This window comes from Magallana gigas, chromosome 3 (assembly GCF_963853765.1).
Source record: "Magallana gigas chromosome 3, xbMagGiga1.1, whole genome shotgun sequence".
Taxonomy (NCBI): Eukaryota; Metazoa; Mollusca; class Bivalvia; order Ostreida; family Ostreidae; genus Magallana; species Magallana gigas.
Window position 1 is genome coordinate 25,401,494 of NC_088855.1, and position 20,447 is coordinate 25,421,940.

Genomic DNA, 20,447 nt, shown 5'->3' on the forward strand with positions numbered 1-20,447 from the left:
AAAATAGGTTTATATAGCAAAAATAACAATAATTACATGTTTTAAATCACGTTTACCGTGTTAGAGAATATTCGAAATGGTGTACAATTTACGCGCATGCGCAACTTCACTACCGGAGCCAATCGTAACTACTCGGCCATTTCTGTCACCGCAAAAGTTACGGAAAAGGGCGAGCGCTATCCGAATGCTACCGGGGCACATGCGCATTAAAACATAAACAGTGTTGCCAAGCAAGTCGAGTAATCTTTGTGCTTCGCTTGGGTTTCATCAAGTTATCACTAGTAATACATCACGTTTCGATTTGTGAAGATGGCAGATGAAGAAGGGAAAAAGAGTCAAGTCAAAGATGACTCTGCCAAACGTGCACCATCTCCTGCAGAAAATGTTAATGAAGACACAGACCAGAACGATAAAGATTCACCTGAGCTAAAATCCGATGAAATAACAAAGAAGGAAGAAGAAGTGGAACAATATAAAGAATCTGAAACCGATGCTAAAACAACAACAGAAGATCCAGAGTCTCAGGAGGAGGCTAAACATTCTCAGGAGGAAGAAAATCGGCCAGAACAACCAACAGTCTTAGAATCAAAGAGTACAGAACAGAACCCTGAAGTAGATGTGTCATCAGACAGAAAATCCCCCAATGGAGGGACCGAAACAGATAAACAAAGTGGACAACAAACAGTTAATACTCAACCACAGTCAGAAAAAGTGTCCTCATCTCCACCCAACACTGACACTGTCCAAGGGGTTGATGCCCCAGCTGTTATTCCTGATGCACCAAAAATTCCGTCACCAGAAAAATCAGAAGTTACCTCTGTAGGTCTTGAAGGATCTATGTCATCAGCTGCTCTGGTATGTTGAATAAATTGTTATAATATACAGGTCATACTTGCCAACCTCCAACATGTGAAAATCTGGTCATGACCAGATTTGGAAAGTAAAAAATCTGGTCATAGCGCGTAACGACATTCACGACATGTTTATCATGCATTTCATAGGTATATACAATAGAAATATGTGTTAAAACTTATGTGTAATACTTTTTTGCAAAGAAGCATTTTAACTAACAGTTGCTGATTTTGAATTTTGTAAAGTGATCTGACACAGAAAATGGTAGGTTGTGTTCAGCTAAAAAAAAATGCAAAAAGAGTTTCTGCTACATTAACCTTGCTTTTGAACTCTGTAAATGATGGCATGAAAGTTGTAAGTGACTTGGAAGACTTTTGTGTATTAAAAAGCATTCTATACATGAGTGACGACTTAGCGTTTTTGCATGTTTAGTCAGATCATTTTGGGCACAAAATCCAATATTCAAATGTGCATAACATAGAACGCAAAAGCCTCGTTTTGTACTCGATTACTTTGTTTTACCTATAGATGGGAATTCATTTTCCCAGATATGTTGATAGGTACAAAAATATCGTTTTCTTTTTGTTGGTTTTGATTCCGCTGGCCCCGATGAAGACCTTTTCTTATTGGGAGCCATCACATTTAATGATTTAAACCTTCGCTTAGACAAAACAACTCACGATAATAATTACACTTAATGTGTCTATTATAGCCATCGGCATTGTTTACGCGTTACGTAAATCCAAACTCAGCTTGGGTTCATAACTGGAAGTCAAACGCGCAACGTAATTTACGAACCAAATCCGGAAATCGGGAGATTTTCGGGTTGTTTGACAAAAATCGGGTGAAAAGCATGACCCGCCGGGTCATAAAAAATAATCGGGTGAAGGGTTGAAAAATCGGGTGTGACCCGACGAAATCGGTCAGTCGGCAAGTATGATACAGGTCCAGTACAATCCTCTGATCTAGCTATATATAGTTTGAATAAGATTAGATAGAATGATCTATCGTTAAAATGACAGAATTCTTCGGACCCAGTTTAACGATAGAATCCGTCCCATATACTCGCTTCGTAGCAAATAAAAAAAAAATATCGAGCTGTATCTCGCCTAAATTTTCATATGATATATCTCAAATACCTACAATGTTGCTCTCTTATAATCCCATTTTACCACATTCACTGTTTTTGCAACAAACATAACGTTTGAAAATTCGCTGTTTATGATCACCATGTTAATGGTAAAATCCCAAAATGCCATGGTACGACCTATCAAATGAATTGTTTTGTGGATTTAACTTCATATGCATGTTCAAAAAGGTTTGTTGTGTATGAAAATGTGTTTTTCCCCTGCAGATTATTTTTAACAGACTTAAAATCGACATGTAGCAGATTCGCTTTGCGGCTGCTACATTGCAACTGTATGGGATGAATTCTTACTGTGACCTGAGCGTAGCCTGGTCACAGTAAGATTATTTTTTCTAGAATGAGATATAAAGCTTTATTAGTTAAGATATTTAGAGTACTGTATTTTTCGAAAATTAGGTCGATGCTGTTTATAGGGCGAAGGAGCCCGTTTTAGCAAAAAAAAGAAGTATAGATAGGTCGACTTAGAAGAATTGGTCGAAAAATTACTGCTAGTTTGAATGAATAAATGGTGTAAACCAATAACGTTATCATATAGTAGCCTTTAATCTTATTTCACAGTTTTAAACAAAAGGGAAATAAAATGCATTTCATAAAAACATCGTAAGAAAATGTCTGAAATAGCATCAAAATTTTCAAACCAATTTATTCAGTATGACCGGATTAATTTAAGATCGTTTTTATTACTTCCCTGCCATGTGTACTAACCGCTGTTAACCGGGGGATAGTAACCTAGCCTGGAGGCATGACTCGTACGGTAGCGCATGCAACCCTGTGTCTCTGTGTGACGTTTTACTGTGTTTATATACACACGAGTCAACCTCTGATCTTATGGAAGCAGGGTTGGCAAAAAAGCGGGAAATACTCATATTTCCCAGGACGGTGGGAAATACTGGTAATTCCCGGGAAATACTGGGAAATAAAGTACAACCACATATTATAGTACTTCATACTTAGACATTAGTCTTAGTTAAATCTGTAGGGATGTAGACAATAGTACACCTTGTCAGCTTTATGACATTTTACAATGTTCTTTGATTTTAACAAGTTTTGACTGGTCAGTAATGCATTAATTATCCTCTTATGAATACTCAAAACATGGTTCATTCATACACCATTGTTATTTTAATTGTTTTTAAGGCTTTAGTCAGGTATAGGTGCATCTGTACAGTTATCATAAACATGATATCAAAAGTTCCATTTTCTGGTTATTTGGTAAATGTGAAAATGGGGCAAGAAAATTAAAAGTATTTAAATTATAACTTTATTCCACATTAATACCGACAGATGTCCCATACCACCTTACACATAAAAAATAATCAGGTGGAAAGTAACTCTATTTATTTGAGAACAATTAGTCTACTAGTTTTCATTTTTTTTTTTTCAGAATGTCATTTGGTCTTTTGGACTTAACAGAAATATTCCAGTTTTGAATCTCACAGACAATTCACGGAAGCTGATAATGTACGCTTGTGCACATGTAGGAGTGCTGTATGATTTTGAAAATAACAGACAACACATTTTACAAGGACATGTAAGTACTATATTCATCTGATTAATTCAAATTATTAACTACAGGTGACACTCGATGGCTGAAACTTCAACCACTCGAAGTTCTTGATCTTTGCAAGTGAAATCATCCGATTTTTTTTCTCGATGGGTCCTATTATACTTTATATTTTGCACTCTTATACATAATTTCATTTTTTTTTCACTCTTGATAACTCGAAGTGCTGGCTGTTTACGCACATGACCGATCAAGCATATAATTAGCTCCACGTAGGGGTTAGCTGGACACCTGGGGCTTTTGTGGTGGTGGGGTTAATTTGTTAAATGCATAATGATGTGATACTGCCCCTTTGTTTCCTTCAGTGAAAGTTGTAGATGATCATGCAATTTCTACAACTTACTTGTGAAATTAATAGTAAACCAAACCGCTCTTTATTTGAAGCAAACATGAAATATACTTAAAAATCTTTGAATATAAAAAGTTTTTTATCTACTCAAAATTTGGTTTGGTTTATATGTTGAAATGTAGTAAAGTAGCCAAAAATACGAATGAAACCATGTTAGACTATTCAATCAAGTTATGAGTGTAAAATTCCGGGTACTATATTTTTTTTTAGCAAAAATGATCGGAACAGATATATTCCAGATTTTTTAAAACATTCAATCGCTTGATCTCTAGAACCTTTGATCACGGTTTCCTTAAGGGGACTTAGACATGATTTTAGATTAAAATTTTTTTTTTTATGTGTACAATGTTAACTTGCGCATTTTGAATGACTGACCAAAATTTGAATGTTAGAAGTCAAGTTTTAAGAGAGATAAGAGAGGTAAGAATTCATTGTTATGTAAACAAAGCTCGAGTCTTATATTTGTTTACCAATGATGTTAAGCATTTAATTACCTTTTCTTTGACAAAATGACTCGTGGCAAAGAAGGTATAAACTGATTCAATGTGTTCATAAATAGTATTATCAACAGAAGAGAGCAACATTTGATTGAAAACACATATGTAAACAATAACAAAGCTTGAGGTTGGTTTACAAAACAAAGAATTTCAAACTCTGTATCTTGCTTATAACTCAATATTTGACTTTCAAATTTTGACAACCCGAAAGCATTAAGAATACCCATATTAATCATTCTAAACATCAAAAATGGAAAAATAAAAGTTCAAATCATGTCCCTTTAAGTTTGAGTTATCAAGAGTCACCCACCTGCATCAATTTATTTCAATTTCAATTTTGTAAACGTCATTTAGGTGTGCAAATAGTGTTATAGAGTATGTAGCATGAGTGCTCTTGATATATAAGATACATAAATTGAGAAATTAAATTATTCAGATAAATCCAATTACTTGTACCTGTGTCAGTGAAGACAAGAGGTGGCTTGCCACTGGGGACAAAGGAGCTGACTCTACAGTCATTGTCTGGGATACATACACAGGGTAATTCAGAATTTTATCATATTTAAAGGACTATGTGTGGTATTATGCAGTTCTCGCCCCCAGAATTTAACTTCCATAGAAAGCTTTAAGGTAGCTCACAGGTTTACTGCTTGTGAGAAAACCAACCCTGAAAATTTGTCTGCGTGGTCCATAGGATTCAGATATTTATTTTAAAATTTATTTGAGATTCGTCTGCGTGGTAATAATTTTATCATGTTTCAAACACAGTGTCGCTGCAATGCCATTTCAGTTAAATATATAGTAAAATACATATATTGGTCGGGAAACGCATATCAAAAGTATGCTCCAAACTTTTAAACGATTTAGACAAACTTAATTTTACTCAACACAGTTATAATAGAAGAGCTCATTTTGCATCAATACATAAAAAATAATCAATATGTGTTCTCTGCCAATTTTTTGCAAAACAACTTTAAAGATTTAAAATATTTCACAAAACCTTATATTTTCATTATGACGATGTTAGCTCGATGCCATCATCAATGTCTTACGTCCGAGAATCATAAAATGAAAATGCGTTGATTGACAAGACTAGCTGATTAACTTATTAGAACATGTAAATCTAATGAACGTTATTATGAATGTTATCAAACGCACAAATGCAATTAATGTAAGGTTGTGAAGAGAAGAAATATCATGGCAACTTTTCTTTTTTATGAAATTATGAGTCAATCAATGCAAAAAAATTACCATACAACTATTGACGTATCAATAAGTTTGTAATCGTATATGATACAACTAGCTAAAGCCAGGGTTTGACACTAAGGCACGTCCGACCGACATTCAGTCTAGTAAACGATAGGTCCGTTCGGGTTAAATGTCTGTGTACTAGCCCGACTGATCGTGTGAAAAAAAAAGTGTGCACATCGATACTTTTTCTGTAATATTACTATCAATAGAAGTAAAAGCACTTTTTCCTAACAGGCTTAAATTCTACAAACTGAAATTTAAGTACAACCCAAGGACTAACCTAGATGATGAAGTGGGGGAAATACTCACTTTTTGATCGGTAACTTCGCCAGAATGTCCTCCGGACGAAAAGTCCAAGTCGCCCTGTACACGGAGTTCATATAATCGTGTAAATTAACCCCAAGGGCAATAATATGATAATTATTTAATTCTAAAGACGTCTTCACAAACTCAGTTTATGCCTCTTGTGATTAATTAATCTAGTCTGTCTTATCTTTAGGGGTTATAAATACTGGTGTGGAACCACATGCTGTACAAAATGATGTTTATTACTTTAAGGCTAGTGTTGATATAACAGTGAATTTGTTGGTAACTTGTAATTAGCTATTAACACTGCCAAATTTATGCTAAAATAATCATAAACCCTTTGTTTACAGTTATAATATCCTCAACATAATGGTTGGGTTGGACTAATGCCATCAAAATTAGTGTTGAAACGAATGTTCGAATATTCGCGAATGAATAGTTAATTTCTAATATTCGAATGTATATTTAGCATTCGAATATTCGATCACATGTTAAACACCCATATCAAGTACTGTAAACTATGCAGATCGTGTTATTTCATTTTACTCGGAACGAAAGTAAAGATAAAGCCATCTATGACTGCCATGCTTGGTAGAGTCTATTACTTAACCCAGTAATAGACTCTTCCGCCATGCTTGTTTACCTTGAAAGTAAAAGCAGGGTTTACATCGAACGGAGACAAACATTCTGGATTTTTCAATTCATGTCAGACGCTGAAGAAAAAAAATTGCTTAACTGTTTGAACGAGTCTGGGCTACGGAGAGTTAATATCGAAAGTTTTTTTTAAAAGATACCTCGATATAATTTTTTTTTTTTTTAAATAAACAGAACATTTCCAGAGTTATGAGAGTTATCAGTTTTCTTTTCTTTTTAATACTATATATCAAACATGGCGGAAATATTTGGACTGACTTACGAAGTTATGTATCGGTCTCATACAGGAGTCAGGACTGCAGTATATTATTAAAGAAGTAATAAATCTTTTGATTGTAGTTGATGGAAATTTAAAAAAAAATCAGTATATGATTATTTGCATAAATATTAAATGCGCACCCAATTCAATGGATACTCATGCATTAAGTGTCAACTTCGAACTGACATGTTTAAGCAGTCAACACATACACCCACTTAGTAATACAAACTATCATATATGCTTAATACTTTGTCTATGACGTCTACGAATATTCGAATACGAATCGAATAGCACTCACGAATATTCGAATACTGATTTATGGTATTCGTTTCAGCACTAATCAAAATACACTAAAAAACAGAGACTAATTTTATTTGTCACTTTAGTTAACACAATTACAAAACATTTGATCTATAAAATGTATGAATACATCAAACAATATAAATTAAATAAACTTGATAAATTTTTTTCTTCAAATTTTAGATTTTGTTATATTTTTTAATCATAATGACTTGTTTCTAATCTAATTTAAATTATTAAAGTTTAAATCTGTGTATGTCATCATTATTATTATGCCATTGTCAAGTAATGAAAGTCTCCCAGATTTCTCAAACTTCTCCATGTTTCTGTGTTAAAAAGAAGTAATAGGGAAGTCTCCCTAAAGTTTTGTTGGTCCCTGGTCAACCATTGAATACTTGTATCTTTATTAGTACAGTTTGAATAAAATTAAATCTTAAATAGTTTTTGAATGATTCATTATTGGGTAAAGATAAACCAATACAATTAAACAGAAACAGGTATTTGATATTTTATGTTTGTCATTACTTTTAGTTTATTTTTGTCAAAATTGGTCAGGGCTATAGTAGTAAAAGAGTCAGGGCTAGTGAAAAATTGCTGAGGTAGCCCGACTGGTCTAGTAATTCAAAAACTTAATGTCAAACCCTGTAAAACCCAAAGAATTTTTGATAGTTTGATCAGCAGTTGAAAATATAGAAGTTAGAATTTCAAAAGAAGCGAAGTTAAAGCATATGGTTCAATTTATTTACTCGTCTTAACATGATTTTAAATTATTATTAGTAGAGTTCCAACGTACACTCATATCTTATAGAACTGAATGTGACAATGTTAGACACGTCTTTAAATTTTTAGCACTTAATAATTATAAATGTTTGTATATAAACTGCAATTTATAGCTTTTTCAAATATTTTATTTTATGGTTCTAAAGATAATTTGTTATTTTTAAAGAATGTATGAGTTTGCTATGATGGTCAACTCATCATGACAAATCCTATTGTGACGTCAGCAAACTGCTTGTGAGAAAACATACCCTGAAAATTTGTCCACATGATTCATAGGTTTCAGAGTTTTATTTCTAAAATTTATTTGAGATTCATCTGTGTGGTAATAATTTTATTGTATTTCAAACACAGCGTCACTGATAAAATCAAGCAAAGCCATTTCAGTGAAATATATAGTAAAATGCATATCTTAGTCGGGAAACGCATTTCGAAACTATGCTCCAAACTTTTAAACGATTAAGACGAAATTAATTTTACTAAACACAATGATATAGAAAATATAATTTTGCATCAATTCATAAAAAATAATCGTTATGTGTTCTTGGCCAATTTTTTGCAAAACAACTTTGAAGATTTAAGGTGGCTCTATACACCACTTTTTGATGACACAGTACGCAAAAAAGTAAATCTGGAAGCATGCAATTCCGGTGTCATATAATATTTTGATACCGCGAAATATTGAACCCAGGTTCAATATATTATGCGATATTATGAACCCGGGTTCAAAATATCACTGCGATATATTGAACCCCCCCATAAAATATTGAACCCCGGGTTCAAAATATTATGGCCGCGATATTTTGAAACCCTCTCGAATTTTCATTACTCTTGGAGAGGGGGTTCAAAATATTATGGCCGCGATATATTGAACCCCCTACTGTTTCCAATTTCCTTTGGAGAGGGGGTTCAAAATATTATGGCCGCGATATATTGAACCCCCTACCTTTTTCCAATTCCAATACCAATATGGCTGCGATATTTTGAACCCCCTCTCCAAAGGGAATTGGAAAAAGGTAGGGGGTTCAATATATCGCAGCCATAATATTTTGAACCCTCTCTCCAATACCAATGGAAAATGGAGGGGGGTTCAAAATATCGCGGCCATAATATTTTGAACCCCCTGTCCAATGGGAATTGGAAAAAGGTAGGGGGTTCAAAATATCGCGGCCATAATATTTTGAACCCCCTCTCCAGTGGGAATTGGAAAAAGGTAGGGGGTTCAAAATATCGCAGCCATAATATTTTGAACCCCTCACCAATACCAATGAAAAATAGAGGGGGGTTCAATATATCGCGGCCATAATATTTTGAACCCTCTCTCCAATAGCAATGAAAAATAGAGGGGGGTTCAAAATATCGCAGCCATAATATTTTGAACCCCCTGTCCAATGGGAATTGGAAAAAGGTAGGGGGTTCAAAATATCGCGGCCATAATATTTTGAAACCCATCTCCAATGGGAATTGGAAACAGGTAGGGGGTTCAAAATATAGCGGCTATAATATTTTGAACCCCCTCTCCAATAGCAATGAAAAGTAGAGGGGGGGTCAAAATATCGCGGCCATAAAATATTGAACCTGGGTTCAATATTTTATGGGGGGGTTCAATATATCGCAGCGATATTTTGAACCCGGGTTCAATATATCGCGGGGTTCAAAATATTATATGACACCGGTACTGGCTGATTTAAACTGAGGTGAATTGTATTGGGACCGCTCTATTAAAAAATTGTTAAATGAATAGTCTTAGATTTAATTTGTTAATTGGAAAAATCATTAAACCTTCACATTGTGTCGTATTATTTATCGTAAAAAACAATAAAATCAAGAATAATTTTTTAAATAGTTTCTTTCCGATTTTCGATGTCTTACAGCGTAGCTCAGTGGGTTAGTGGGTTCACTATAAACCTGTAGGTCATGAGTTCGAATCCCGTTGAGGACAATACAATTTTTAACTTTCCAAAATTTTCTAAAACGTATTTTTTGGTTGAATACTGTGAAAGGAAATTCTAAACCGGTGAAAGTATATTAATTACATGTATAATATACTTTAATCCACATTAATATTGACAGATGTTCCTATATAACCATCATACGGGGATGGGAGGGTGGCTTTGAATTCCTCTCCGGTTGGGATACATAAATCCTATTAGTTAATTTTCCCCTTTATTTATTTGACTTTGTTTTGCATTAAAGCGAATAAATTTACTTATATAGGCCTATAATGAAATATGTATGTATTTATCATTCCCTCGAGATATTTAGGAAATTTTCTTTAACTCAGATATGAAAAGTCCCCAAGATGTTTGGGCCCTGGGACTTAGGAACGATAACTCTTACCTGAGGAACTTTCATACCAAATACAATTAAAAATATTTTTTGTGTTTATTTGCAAAGATTTTTATTCAATTTTTTTATGTCACGGTTATTAAAATACATTTTCTTATAACATCAAGCAGCTTTTTCAGATGATTTGTCAACAGAGTAAGAAAATATGAAAAATTATGTTTTGGGGAAATACTAAAAAAAATTGCAATAATAAAATTTTTGAATGTTAAGAAGTATTATATTTATTTTTAGGTGTCCGAAGGAAATATCCATCATATGACAAAAAAAAATTCTCATAATTTCTTAATAGTAAACTTTTTAAAAATTATTTTACAAAAACACGAAAAAACATTTGAAAATTCTTTAAAAAATACCTATAGTATCCCTATCATCATTTTAATATTTCATAAGTATATGTTTTGTGGTATTCTATTGAAAATTGGAATAAACTGTTGGTGTATAGAGCCACTTTAAAATAGATATTTCACAAAACCTTATATTTTTATTATGACTTTTGCATGATGTCATCATTTTCTTAAATCTGAGAACCAAAGAATGAAAATTTGTTGATTGACAAGACTAGCTGATTAACACATATTAGAACATGACGATACTAATTAGACATTAAAATGAATGTTATCGAATGCACAAATGCAATTAATGTAAGATTGTAAAGAGAAGAAAAATGGCTATTTTTCTTTTTATGAAACTCTGAGTAAATCAATGCAGATATAATTACCATACAACTATTGACATAATAAGTTTGTAATCATATACGATAATTAGAAAAGATTTCAAATAAATAGGTAGTTGAAAATACAGAAGTTATATTTGTAAAAGAAGTGAAGTTAATGTGTAAGGTTCAATTTATTTACTTGTCTTAACATGATTTTAAATGGAAAAGTTCCAACACACACCCATACCCCATAGAACAAAATGTGACAATGTACGTCACATATTTAAATTTTTAGCACTTGCTAATTATAAATGCTTGTATAAACTGCATTTAAAGCTGCTTGGTCCGTTTTTATATCAAATTTTTTGCACGCTTTTAAACGATGGCTATGCTTAGTATATGTATAATAATAAAAGACATTGCAGTAGTTTTACCCGTCAATTATGCCAAATTTCAAAGAAGAAAAATACGAACAGAATTTGCTAACAAAACAAACAACATTAAAAGGTACCGCGTTATTTCGCCTCATGTTAAATTTCACCTCTGACGATGAGACGGGTATGGTTGTATTACGAATTTGACATCGCTTTAAATAAAGGTCGAAATGATCGGACAAATTACAAATATAAACGTGTACGTTTTGTTTGCTAATATTTCTGAAGTCTGCTTTCTTTACAATCGATGCATAGCATGCGGGTTGAATAACCCCAATCATTCCGGGGACGAAACCAAGCGGTTTCCTTTTCTAAACATTCCCGTGATGCATTTTGGTTTGTTTTTCGTTTGCCCAAAGAGAAATTATTTTTATTTACTTTGAATATTTCTAACTTTGAAAGGAGACTGATTCTGCTGGTGAGAGAAGAGAAAGTCCATAACTTTCTAAGATAAATGATTTGTATGGAAAAAATTTTGATACTGTATAATAACAAAAAAATCGGACCAAGCAGCTTTAAGCTTATTGAAGTATTTCCTTTTATGTTTTTAAAGATGGTTGTCATTTTACAAAAATGTATTAAATTTGCCTGGTGACGGTCAACTCTTTACGTCGAATCCTATTGTGACGTCAGCAAATCCACGAGCTACATTAAGGAAGGAGTCTTTTCATACTTCAAATATTAAGAATTTTATGAAAATTCATATTCATGTATTTTTAGAACACTCTCTTTCAAAATTAAAAAAAATTATAAAAATTGACCATCTTATATCGGTGCCAAGGTCACCCAAAGTCAGCATCTTAAAATATATTTTTTAGACTTTGATACAGTGTTCTTGAAATCTTTCGGTCCTGTCAGCAAGACCGATAAAAATAACCAAGGACCGCTTCAGGGCTCCCACTGGACCAAATTTCCCTTTCGCAACTTTTGCGCGTCGTTACGCGGCGCAAGATGTTCATTAACTAATACTTCAAATTCAACACTTATATTACTGAATAATATGTTATAATGTTATAATTATCCCTTAATATCAAGTAAAACATCAACTATAAACCAACACTTATTTCTAAATGATAAAAAGATAAATTGTTAAATTTACGTTTTGGAGTGGATGGTTTGACTATTTTGACTGAATTAGATGCTCTAGCAGGAGGGGTTGAATGTTCAGACCCCGAATTGGAAGAAAAGCCAAACATTGACAATTTCTGAATTTTAGGCTGACAAGGGTCAGAAGCTACAAGTTTACGTTTCCCCATATTGACAAGCCAAATGTCAAAAGTAAATGGGGTACATGGTCAAGCAAGATTATCATATTTATACCGTAGCGCACTGGACATCAAAGAAAATTAATTATCTGCGTTGATATGTCCATATCAATGACGACCGACTGCAGTGTTTTGAAATTTCATGAGAAAAAAGCAAACAATCCAATTATAGAAAATTTTAATAAATAGTTTCAACGTTATCCAAAAACAAATGATCGGGAATACGATTGATGATATACATGTTATGCGCATTTATATAACCAATTATTTAGCGATCGGTTTAGCACTGGTTACGATTTGACACTAAAATGGAGACAATAACAGTATAATGAGTTAGACCTTAAATGCTTTAAAAATTGACCACAAGCCGTGTATACAACCGTCTCGTGCCCGATTACATAATTATCGACGTCTTGCAGCCAAATATTACCTGAGGATATATTATCTGGCCAGAGCTCTGTGTGCACTGGAGCGACGCGAGATTTCCGGTTGCGTGCGATGACGAAATAAACACACTCTGACTGAATAAACATGTGTATATTTTAAACGAAAATTGAACACTGATTTTTAATACCATTTTTTTCCAAAAAAAGGATTTTCGCCACATTCAAATTTCTTTTCGCCACATTTGAAAAAAATTCGACAGCTCGAGCCCTGGACCGCTTACCTGAGGTTGCTTGTCAGTCCAAATGACCGGTAGATGTTGACTGAGCAACTTGCGAAAATACGACTAAATTTCGTACAAAAGCCACGGAAGTTGATGCAAACTCTCCTAGTATTCTCTGAGGATTGCCGAACGCACACGATTAACCAAGAGGAGTTTTTCGCTGATTTTTGCTCTCTCTAGACTTATCATACACTTTCGGAACACTTCAGTAATTATACAAGGAATGTAAACCGTTGCTTTCGATAAGTTTGGCAAGTATTTCATACATATTGTCACGATGCGTTTATAATGTGGCTAACAGATGTAGTCAGACAATAGGAATAAATCTTTCTATCATTTTCTAACCTAGATCTCGTCGGAAATCATTGGAGAAATTGGAAAATTTGTTTAAAACATAGCGTGAACTGAGGGCCCCTTATGTTATAAAATCCAAGATTGCGAGTGTTGTCTCTTTACGTTTTTTTAATGTACATTGAATACACTAAAACGGGGTTTTCAGTGAATTTTTTTATTGCAATACACAGAAATACATACGTCAAGAATACCAATTTTAATCATTTATGTCTTCGGAACACATAATCAGAACTCCACTATCCGACAACCGGGTCCTTAGGCTGTGGCATGAGGTGTGCAGAATGAATGAGAAAGAGAGAAGAGAAAGTTCATAATGAGAGGGAAAGAAATTAAAATTATTATTGAAGTGATAAATAAGAATGTAAATGTGAAGAGCAATCAGATCAAGGTAGAAATTAGAAAGCTTGTGTGAAATGTAAGTTGCTAAAAAAAATTAGCTGTTAATAAAATTCATAACTATTGTATAGCTTTTTTCAACTTTTTATTGAAAATTTCTGGACTGATAGAAATCTGTCCGGACTGACAAACTTCAAATGGTAGTCAGTCCAAATGACTGAAAGTGGAGAAAAGATTTCAAGAACTCTGTTGATACACCAGAAAAATCCTAATTCAAGTAATAGATATAAACAGTTGTTATTTTACGACTTCAATATGTATGGAGACCCATTCATGAAAAAAAACAACGTGAAAAGACTCCTTCCTTAAGGTAAAATTCTAATTATTGATTCCAGGATGTTTTTTTGGTGATAGAACCATTATGACGTCATAATTGATTTGAAGAATCGTTTTCCCGTACTTTACTGCTCTAAAGGAGTTACCGTATTTTTCTGACGATTAATCGGTATTTTTTCTCTGAAGCAGAGCACTCGACTTATCGTCTTGTTCAACTTGTCTTAGGCTCGAGGTCAGAAAATTGTTAAAAATAGCATTAAAAATCTTGGTTTTAATCATCTTGAGTTGGCTGTGTGATTGTAAATTACGTTGTTGAATTCGCTGTTCATCTTTAATAATTATCATTTTCACTCATCTGTTAACACTAAAATACATAATAATAACAGTTATTAAAAAATGGTACATTGTCTTTAATCAATTAAAAGTTTTACCATTCTGTTTTTATAAACACATCGTCACATGGTTCTATGTATCACTAGTAGGAAGATTACATTGCGCAGTAAAATTGAAACCAAATTTGAATGGAAGAAAATATTGCAGTAGGTCTGGGGGTGTTTTTTAAATTTATTTATTTTATTAGTAAAGAGTTGTTAGTGGAAAGTATAAATCAGAAATATTTTATGGTCAAATTCAATCTTAGAATACGTAATCGGCAATTATCAATACTACTGTTTATACAATAGGCTGACACCGGTTGTGTTAATAATCTTGCCCTAAGGCTGAAATTTTTAGGGCAATTTCACTCCCTGTGTATATAAAGAGTACCGTTATAAGAGTGATTATAGTTCATTGATTAATTATTGTCCAATTCTTTGATTATTGTTAGATAAAATTTGTAGGAAACGTATGTATATCGACTCGTATATCGTCATTATCAAGTCGTACAAATGATCGATCTATTTCTAACAGTGTCGTGTAAAACAAAAGCGTGTAACTCCATTACTGGATACAAAGTAAACAAGTTTCATCAAATCATAGTAATTGTTAAGCTTTCTGCACTTGAGATCCCCCTTTGAAGTCCGACACGAGACAGGTGCATGCCTATGACACCGGAAATTGTTAAACAAACATTGACCACGCGCCAATCAACAGGTGGCTGGTTACGTAATGGCTAATACACTGGCGATAGTCAGAGTGAATAATTATTTTAATGCATGGGAATAAAATATTTCTGACAAAGTAAGTTTAGTTTTGAAGTGATAAGATCGACGTATGGTCTGAATCGACGTATCGTAGGATTTTGTTAAAAGTTTGGCTAAAAATGAGCAATTCGACGAGTCGTCTGCATCGACGAGTCGTCGGGAAAATACGGTATGTAGAAAATTTAACAATTTCTTGACATTTTAATATGTTAAATCATGGGAAAAGTAATCCTGATACCTATATTCAATTGGACATCATTTTAAAGAGGAAGTGAAGAGCTTGTTTCATTCTGTTTTTGGAGAGACTGTTGGCCTTCTAGATTTATTTTATGAGTCAAAAATGGACAAAACTCCAAATTTTTTTCCTAATTTCCTTCATATTTCATTGAAAATGACAGTTTAAAACAAGATTTTTCATTGTGTTCACCAAAATTTTTAGCCTCAATATACCCTATCAAACAAAGCTATTGTTATGAAGCATCATGGAAAGAATTTATATCTTAAATTTTATAAACCTGTAGGCACTTTTCATTTACTAGATCTTGACCTTAAAATTAAGGTTGAAGATAGCTGAAATTATTTTAAAAATAAATATATAAAAAGTGATCACCCCAGTGTCGTCATAATGTAGAAATGACTTCATGAAGATTGTCTTATTTAAGAAATAAAGTATCATTTTTGGAAATATATAATATATACAAAATATATATACGGGTTGGTCACGTGATCAAATCCCATAAAGCCCAAAGGGCTTATCAAAAGATTTGATCACGTGACCAACCGTATATATATTTTGGATATACATCCCGGACGAGCCCCCAAATTTGTCACGACAGCCGTCGTGTGTCTAACCAGTCAAGCAATGAAAACAATAAGTATTTACAATCTTTATCTATATATAAAATCAATAAATTTACAAATATACACATTCACACACACACAAAATATTAACAAAAAGAAAATGTTTCTAATATCTGATTCGTCAATGTCCTATGGTGGTATATTGGACAGCAGTGTCCCTCCAGTGTTCCTCCAATGTGTCCTCCTTCGGTACCACGTCCTAAGATGACGGCTTCCGTCCACCGGCTTCCAGCGTAGTAAGTGAATACTCGAAGGAGGTTACACGGGTGGTAAGATGTTCAATACCGGAACACTGGTGACTATGGCCGAATCATCACTGGGACATTGCTGGAGCCTTGCTGGAACCTTTTAATTATATATAAATAACAATATTTTCAATTAAACGTTTCGCTTCCACAATATACTTATTTACCTAATTACCGCAACTGCACGCCATACAATCACACCGAACAATACTCGCTCTACAAAACCGTTAAGTGTATCAGATCCCTTAACGTATCAAACACAGTCAATGTATGACCAATAACGCCGTATAAGACTACGAAATATAAACTCACAAATAAACTAGCAAACCACGCTTGTCACACAAACGCACCATAACTCTACGGTAAATAAACAAGTATGTAAAACGTTAACACGAAAATACTATCGAACACGTATAAGAACAGTTACCTAAAGTCTTAAATATTACAAACAAGACTAAAGTATAAGGAAAAACGAACTTACCCCTAATGGAGATGGTTACCGTAAAAAATACACTTAGCTATACATCGTGTTACTACTGCAGTGCGTGCTAATGGACCCCGGCTCACTGACCAAAACATGGGTATTTATAGCATCATAGTAAACAAATAGAACAGTCCGAGTATAGTCCAATATTGACCAATACCTGAATTGATAAAATTGAGGCACCAAAAAGGATATGAACATAGAATAAAAATCAGAGGTACCCTACAGGAAAATAGTAAGCATGAATAAATCTATTGATTGTGACAATCCAAAAATGATACCTTATTACTTATAGTTACATTTGTTGCAAATTATGACAAGTACAATGCTCCATACTTTCTTTTTTGTGATGACCTTGGAAGCAGCTTTGATTAAGATGACGTAACAAAAAATAGTTTAACAATGTTGCAAGTATTTGTTTATCATGATAATAAATATGACACTACTTTTGACAAGACATCACTTTTTTATTATAATAAAGTGAAACAGAAAAGAAAATTCACTTGTACAATTGAAAAAAAAAACGATTGAAGCTTGGCAGAATAGTACCATTTCTGTTGAAGTTGTAGAGCGGTTGGAAATTTGAGAAGAAGCTTGGCAGAATAGTACCACTTCTGTTGAAGTTGCAGAGCGGTTGGAAATTTGAGAACAAAGCGATTGAAAGTTGGGTTAGAGCCTACTTAGACATTTTCTTGGGAAACTCTATCACAGAATCAGCTTCAATAGCGTTATGATTTCCCTTAGATATTATAGAGGAAAGCTATTGTAACTTCTTAGTTCTTTTTACGGAACAAAACATATTGAGTACAGTGGCGTAGCGTCCTTTACGCAAAAACGCAAATGAATACACAAAATTTTGCAAAGCATAGGTCTTATGATTTGAGTTTTCTATTGTTTGCACGTAAACAAATCGTAAACTCCACTGAATTATAATCTGCATATTTAGTATTCAGTTCTCATTGTCAACCAGCGGCGTAGCGTGACCCAAATATAAGTGTAGGCAAAAATTGTAGCCCAAGGCTTCACTGACGCGCGAAGCGCGGAAGGGGGTAGGTGCGGGAGGGGGTACCCCCCTCCCGCCGGGGGGGGGGGGGGGGGGGGGGGGGTAGGGGGGCCTCCCCCTAGAAATTTTTTTAAAAAGGACGCAAAAATACCACTTTTGAGAGTAAAAAATTGTTAGTTTCAACAAATTAGTAATGAGTGTTTTTACGGAATATTATGTATATTTAAAATATTTTATTTACTATTCTCAATCACTACATTCATTTCGAAATAAAAGCAAACCAAACTTATGAAATATACACCGTATCATTAACCATACTCTGCATGTTTTTGTAAACAAAACCAACAACCTATATCAACTTCTTTATAAGTCATAACTGATACGCCACATGTACATATATTTCTAGGAGTAATATGTTTTTAGTGATAAAAAAACTTCTTGGTTAGCTTTTCGTGGGTTCCAGACACAGTTTACAGCAATCGCATGCATGCAAAAAAAAAACGTCGATTGATATTACATATGTTTACTGTAATATCATTCGGCGCTTTTTAGCGTCAATAAAGGTTCTGATGGCTTCGTCGTAATCAAAATTGAAAGTTTTGTGGACATGCATCAGCGCAAGGCCAGAAAACCTCTCCTGTCCCATAGTGGCCCGTAAATACGACTTTATTCTCTTCATAGCACTGAATGAGCGTTCAGCAGAAGCTGTGGAAACGGGCATTGTAATGAGGATGAGCAAAACTTTATAGATGTTTGGAAAGAGGACAGGATTGGTATGTTCAAGGGTGGTTGAAAGGTTATCAGGCTTAACATCACTCATCTGCCATCTGGTTTTCCATCTTTTGATTTCTTTATCCAGTTGGTTAAAGTGCGGAAGATGGACACCGTAATGTTGAGCAATATCAGCTTGTTTTTGGTTTGTGAGTTCTTGAAGTCTGGAAGGGATCAGTGCCTGTGCATGAAATCTATTCTCTGGCACAAGAAGGCGATCAGTGATTTCCGCAACCAAGTGGTCAAGGAACGGATAAAACACAGCCCGTTTATAGTACTGGGGAACATTATCTGCTGGGACATTAACCCTGTGTCGCTGCCTTTGGGCATTACGTGGACTCTGTATTACTACACCATGCTTATTAGCAATAGCTTCAGCCTTCGCATACAACTCATCCCACACGGTATCATCATTCCTTTCAGATTGTAGGAGCTCTTTGACAACATTAGCCTCCTTAACTGCTTCGACCAGATCAATGGATTTCATCTGCAACAACTTCGACAACTGTGTTGTGCTCTGGATGAGATGTTCTGCCGTAACCAGACAAATGATAAAAGGAAACGAAAGCATGTTGTTCAAGTGGGATTGGGCTTTCGTGTCTCCTTCGTCGATGAGATTGGATAAAGCATCAACGATCACGTCAAAGCTAGCTAGGAACGTGTAAAGAGCATCACCTCTAGCTGACCAGCGAGTCTCACATAGCTCCCTCAACTTTGTCCGCTTCTCAAGCTCATGTGGTGTTGCCTCTAAGCTAGTTCGGAATTGGTGTGTACGTTTTGCAGAATACGAAAATGCAAAGTTTATTTCTTGCACCGTGTCCATCATGTTTCTTATCATCATTTCATTCGATGCATGTATAATGGCCAAGTTTAAGCAGTGCGCATGACAGTGAACATAAATTGCCTCTGGATGTAGTTCTCGAATTCTAGCTTGAACTCCTTTGCGACAGCCTCTCATGTTTGACGCGCCATCATATCCCTGACCTACCATATTTTCTACGCTTATTCCAAACTCTCGCAGTGCCCTAAGAAATAATTCTGCAAGGGCTTCTCCTGTTGTAGACTCCGCTTTAACAAATCCAAGAAATTCCTCCCTCATGACATTTTCATAATAAAACCGAACGCAGATAGCTACTTGTTCAGCAGTGGACCTGTCTGTTGCTTCATCTGCAATTAAAGAAAAGCATTTAACAGAGTTGCATTCATTCACAATTTTACTTCTAATCTGTTGCCCAAGGAGAATGACAATTTCATTTTGAATATCGGGACTAGTATATTTCATAACAGTGGAGGGATTGCTCAGGTGTTCTGCTAGGTCTTTGTCGTCTAGTGCCAAGAATGTCAAAATCGCATAAAAATTACTGTCGTCCTGGGTATGCCCTCGAAGTGGAATGTTTTGCGATCCACACAAAGCGATAGCCCTCATTATTTTCCGGAGGATTCCTCTGTTTTTCTGGACAGTTTCGTGGTGTTTTGAAGAGATCTGGTCTATGATGCTCTTTTTTTGTTGGAGTTCGGTTGCCAGGAAGTGATCTGCCAAGGACATACAGTGATTATGGGGTGATCCAGATCGAGTGTGCCTTAATATC

The 20,447-nt window shown here is 34.5% G+C and overlaps 1 protein-coding gene and 1 long non-coding RNA gene across 2 annotated transcripts in view; one reads left to right on the top strand and one right to left on the bottom strand.

The window, feature by feature from the left end:
• Positions 1-203: 203 nt before the first annotated feature.
• LOC105334009 (cilia- and flagella-associated protein 251) overlaps positions 204-20,447 on the top strand; it is a 78,126-nt gene continuing 57,882 nt past the window's right edge. Inside the window, exons 1-3 of the mRNA XM_034482472.2 lie at positions 204-855; positions 3,384-3,530; positions 4,846-4,949. Coding sequence (XP_034338363.1) covers positions 310-855; positions 3,384-3,530; positions 4,846-4,949 — 797 coding nt within the window. The 5' untranslated portion in view covers positions 204-309. The remainder of the gene's footprint in view (positions 856-3,383; positions 3,531-4,845; positions 4,950-20,447) is intronic.
• Positions 16,367-17,593, bottom strand: LOC109617477 (uncharacterized). Its single transcript, XR_004604207.2, has 2 exons — positions 17,082-17,593; positions 16,367-16,700 (listed from the first exon to the last, which is right to left on the bottom strand). It is a non-coding gene; the product is annotated as an uncharacterized lncRNA (long non-coding RNA).